This window comes from Limulus polyphemus, unplaced genomic scaffold, assembly GCF_000517525.1.
Source record: "Limulus polyphemus unplaced genomic scaffold, Limulus_polyphemus-2.1.2 Scaffold325, whole genome shotgun sequence".
Taxonomy (NCBI): domain Eukaryota; kingdom Metazoa; phylum Arthropoda; class Merostomata; order Xiphosura; family Limulidae; genus Limulus; species Limulus polyphemus.
In genome coordinates, this window is record NW_013665935.1 from 388,769 (window position 1) to 394,349 (window position 5,581).

The following is a 5,581-nucleotide window of genomic DNA, read 5'->3' on the forward strand; positions in this document are numbered from 1 at the left end:
AACTCTGCGATACACTTAATCTCAATACTCGCGCTAAAACAAACAGTATCACGAGCGAACGAACGTTAAATTCAACGATACCCTGTGACCGCAGATCAATTACTCACTGTCTATCTACACACACATTACCATGCTTTCCGCGTCACGTTTTCCCCTCTTATATATATACCAGCCTAACCTACTAGTAAATACTAGAGCATTCGCCAAAGTACATGATAATTCTAGAAACGTTGCGTCACGTGGTCATGTGACTCGCTGACGCAACAATATGTTTTCTTCATTCTTCTTAGCACCTTCTATAATACAAATCTTGTTTATTCTGGAGAATAAACACAGTATATGATGCTCATATTTACACCATTTGTGTAGTTTTATCTATAGTTGAAGTACTTTTCCAGTATATTTGAATTTGTGTAATATATATCTTGTGTTTTGTTAACCATCAAGAAGTTATCTTTTGGTATTTTTATTGTGAATTGTTTTGCTGAATGTTTCTGAATTTTGGAATCTTTCAATAGTGTATTTCCATATTACAAATATATCATCAATATATCCGAGTTAAATCCTAAGGTTTAAAATGCTGTTTTATGGGAATTATCTTTTAAATGTTTTATGCAGAGGTTACTGATGCTGGACCCATAGCTAAACCTTCTGTTGATACAATAGGTTGTGAGTTCTGTTATCATGGAGATTTTTTGTTTTAAACATTCCTCAAAAGTTCAGTCATTACCAAGCTTTTTACAAATAACTTTGTTTTAAATATTAGTACATAAGTGAGTAGGTTGGATACATATAAACTGATCTTTGCATCTTGTAAGATTATTGTTACAGATCCTTTTCATAATCTCTTCAAAGTAGACTGAGTTCTTAAAATATGATGTTTTATCTGGTAATTATGATAATCTTTCTACAAGACACATGAATCTCTGCAATTATCTTTAAGACAGAGAATATCCTTGTTTGTGAACTTTTGCTATACATGTGTGGGGCGTTCTTGTAGTTTACAGTTAATTGACTCTCTCTTTTTCCAAGTTCTTTTTGATATTTCTTGAGTTTTTAAATATTTTACTCTCTGTTGGTTTAAACTTTATATTCTTGCAGTGACCACATTTAATTAGAATTATGACTTAGTAATGTATTCTTCTTTGTCAATGATCACATTATAAATACCATTATCTATTTATTGACTTGTGATTTTCTTTCTTTAAGTCCCTAAATGCAGCCTTTGCTATTAGTGTGGTGTGTTATTGGAAGTTCATATCTTGTAGTTTTCTGTCCTACTGATTTTTTTATTTAATTCTGAAAATTATTTTATTATTTTGATACAATAAATTATGTAAAATTTGTATTATTATCATTAAAGTGTATCAATGTTTTTTAGATGTTTTTGTAGTTTTGATTACTAATCAATTACTATTTAATGTTTTGGTTAGATCCCAAACCACCAGAAAGACTTCAAATTGTTAAAGTTAGTAACTCTACGATGCTATTAACATGGGAAACACCATCAAATTCTTTAGTTGAATACTACACAGTTCGGTACAGACCCATCAGTTCTAAATTTTGGAGAGAAATAGGTTTGTCACAGTTTATTTAGGTTTAATTCAGTAGCTAAAGTTTATATTTTTATTATTATCATCATTAAGATATTTCAGTGTATGCCAGATTTATAGAACATTTAACACTTAAGCAAATAACTAAAGAAATATACTAAATTCAACAAGATGAGCTTGAAATTTTAAGAGAACAGTAAATTAATATTTTCTGGATTGAAGCTAGCTTCAGATTTGTTATGACATATTTCCTGTAATTCATGAGCTTCGCCAACAGTGTTAGTCAAATCTTTTTATATACGTTAGTTCAAAATCAACAACAGTTTTCTAAAGTGGTTACTTTTTAAATGAATATATTCAGAGTTATTTACATTTTAAGTTTTGTACAAATTGCTTTTAAAATACAATTTATTTAAGATTTTGTTGATGGTTATATGATGCATAGAATAATATGTGGTTTTTAAGAAAAACTAATTTATAGAACAAATTCAGAAATAAAGCTGTGATATACATATTTTATTTCTCAGTTCGGATTAACATCCCATTTTTTTCCATAGGATGTTGTAATTGTTTTTCTGCTTATCTACTAATAAAAAATTTACCCTGTTTGGAAAGGTATTTAACCCTATCCTATAACTTACCACGTCATATTTGAATGAAATGTTTTAGCAACTTTAATACTGTGTTAAGGACTGAAGGTTTGTGTGACTTTTCTGATTACCCTTCTGAAGTTAGCTATAATCCAGAATGGTCTTTTTCAAAGTTTTTCCTTGTTTTAAAAATTTGATGTCATTTTGTGGCTCACTTTTATACTATTACAAAATTATTTCAGATTTTCATATGGTAATAAATAAAACAGTGATGAACAAGTACATGTGTTACTTGAATGACAGGGTAAACAAAATATACAGTTATATGAAATTATGCTTTTGTTCTTTGTTAAATTATAATATCACATTTGTTAACCCTTATGCCCCGGGTATCCTTTACTATGTATGACAGAAAGTTTTAGTGTCTTACATTCAAAATTGTATTAAAGTACTTTTTGCTTATGTTATATCCAATTAGTATGCCATAAACACTTTGCTAATAATCCATATTTTAATAGCATATAAGTTTTAAGTTCTTAATTCTATAAGAAAATATACAAACAATCCTGAATTTCCCCTAGTGTGACACTCGTGACATATTTTCTATAGGCATCTTTTCTTCTCTATTTGATCCACCATCCCTTAAAAAAGTACAAAATTAAATGTAAATTACTCTCTATAGAGTCATCACTGCTCAAACGAACCATAATTTTTATAGCCTTCAGTTTTGTTTGGTTACAGAGCTATAAATAGAAAATCACACCCCTTCTGCCACACCTACCTGTCACATCCTCTCTTTCAGGCTTTGTTAATAGTTCTCTTTTACATTTAATTATATACTACCGATAACAAATAGAAAGTCAAGGTTTTCATTTATCAAATGACATATTGTATAACGTATTCTGAACAGATACGCATTAATTTCATTCAGAGTACAAGCTTCATTCCCATGGGAAAGTTAACGACTAGTGTGGATGAATTTGTAACGGCTCTTTTCGTATAGCTAGAAAGCCAGAAAAAGTTTTAGAGTAAGGGGAAATTGTCTGCTTTTTGCATGTTATTAGTCTATGTTGTTTGGTGCATTGTTTAGTTAAATAAAAATTATTTAATGCACTACTACCACTGGTATAAAATATGTAGGCTTAAGTATAATCGACAATCAACAGCAAGATAAAAGAAAATTGGGTTAGTAATTTATTTCTTGTTTTTCATGTTCATACTTTATTTATTATTATAAATGTAACTAAAATGTAAAAATAGGGATTTTTTAGGTTAGTTAAGATTAGATTAGGTAAAATAAATAATGCTAATATAATAAAAATGTTTCACAAGGCACACATGCAGCAGCACATAGATAATGTAATTCAATAGCATAACATGAGCTGCACATGCCCTGAGAGATCTACAACTTATTATGGCACAGATAGTAGTTAGACACTGTTCAAAGAGGGCAATAAAACAATAGAATTTAATTATAAATAGATGTATACTGTTACAAGCTTAAAGCTACTTGAGATGAACTAATGTAGTTTCATGATATAATTTGAAGTCATTCTAAAAAGAAAAAAAGAGTGTGTAAGTTAGATTTATTTAGATGTTTTTTCTTAGTCAGTCAAATATTCCAATCTCATTTTGAGTTAGGGTAGAGAAAATAACAGATGAAATATCAAGTTTTACTGAAAAAAAAAACGTTTGAAGTGTATTTAGGAGGTTTTAAAGATCATGCAAAGGAAATTAGAGGTTTTTGAGATGGGGAAAAGTATTTTTAATCTTAACATGAAAATTACTCTTCTCACAGACTATTCATAACAAATACTCCATATTTTCACAGACAAATCTTTATTTTAGTTTATTAAAAATACTTCACTAAAAATATGATTTTTTATATGTGAAAGACCAAATTTTGTGAAGATATACACACACTATATTGAAAGTTAGAAGTATAAAATCTATAAAGACTTTACACGAGTACAAAGAGATCACATGGTCGGTCAATTTGACAGATCCTGTGTTGAGAGAGTTAAGAAAAATATTCTAAAACTATCATCTTGAATCATCATTATAAAGTACAGTTAGATGTTTAAATTGATATGGGAAAACTGAATTCTGATACTGTACATTTCCTCTTCTCACTTTTATAGCTACTCTCGTTCAGTGCAGCCATTTATATGCAAAAACATGCCACAAATCTTGAACTTCCAAGTACCCCATGATCAATGTGGTTCAATTGTGTCTAGCATATAAATCATCATGTGACAGCCCTCCACCAGTAGGAGTTCAACATACCCTCCTGATGCATGTAACTCCCTCTATTCAATTCTACCAAACTATCACTTCTCCTTAGGCAGTGATAGAGTTCAGACAGTTTCCACTTGTGCTCTTTTCACATGTTCATTTCTTTTTTATGCGAAGTAGTGATTTACTTGATTTATTCATTTGCTATAGTTAGTTTTTTCTGAAGTAGTTTGCTGTGATAACATACCTTTTTTTATTGATTTTTTTTTCTCATTTTCAACTTCACTGTTTAAGATGAGTCTCCACTGAAGATTTTTAGGCTATCATTCATTGGGAGATTGATCATTTTACGAGGCATCGTTTTTCTCCTGACAGTGTTTGGGTTCCTCCTACATTGTCTGACCCTGTTCATGACGAAAAGGATTTTGACAGTTTTTTTTCCTCCTCCTACCTATGCCATTCCCATGCATCTCCTATGAAATCTACTAAGCCTAAATATGCCTTTTTGGATATGCTTTCTCAGATTTGTTCCATTTTCTCATTTTCACCATTTTTATATGTTTTCCTTCCTTCTCCTGGCATCAGTGTTCATGCTGAGCATTTTTGTTTCTCAATTGAGAGTTCGTTTTAGCATGCTTCTTCCTCCATGGACTTCTGATCATTATGCTTTGGCTTATCTGCCAGCTGATCAACCCTTTCTCAACTCCCAGCAGTTGGATTCAATTTTGTTTATGTGGGGGGCTGTTCCTGATAATCCTATACATTCCTTCCACCGTCATTTTCCCACCTTCAACTTACCCTTACTGTTCTCCTACAGTACTTGTTAAACATAACCTCTTTTCTTAGGGACTCCACCGACCCCTTGAGGGGTTTTCGCAGGATACACTTTACCTCCTTACTTCACCTTGGCATCATTGTCCTCTTCAGGCTATTTCCCTTCACACATGATTTTTGTTGCTGTTGGCATCTTATTGAGATGGATGCTGTCTTTTCACAGGTTCATCTACTTTCCCACTATCTTTGTGACTTCCGAGCGGTTCCTTTTCTCCATCGGTTTGTTTTTTGGAGATTTTCCAGACTCTCTGGGTTCACGTATAGACTCTGTGATTGGGTATCTTCCCTTTTTTCCTGGAGTCTCACCTTTGTCATTCATTGGAGGAAGCACTTCAGTCAGGCATGTGGCTTCCACCTCATACATTCATC

General features: G+C 31.6%; 1 protein-coding gene and 1 long non-coding RNA gene across 3 annotated transcripts in view; one reads left to right on the forward strand and one right to left on the reverse strand.

The window, feature by feature from the left end:
* The window catches only part of LOC106457395 (tyrosine-protein phosphatase 10D-like), a 122,782-nt gene that overhangs the window by 74,567 nt on the left and 42,634 nt on the right, over nucleotides 1-5,581 (forward strand). For both annotated transcript variants that reach the window (XM_013916806.2, XM_022383294.1), the window contains exon 10: nucleotides 1,434-1,577. In XM_013916806.2, the coding sequence (XP_013772260.1) occupies nucleotides 1,434-1,577 (144 nt within the window). The remainder of the gene's footprint in view (nucleotides 1-1,433; nucleotides 1,578-5,581) is intronic.
* Nucleotides 1-5,581, reverse strand: part of LOC111085310 — a 25,055-nt gene that overhangs the window by 17,231 nt on the left and 2,243 nt on the right. The window lies entirely within an intron of this gene.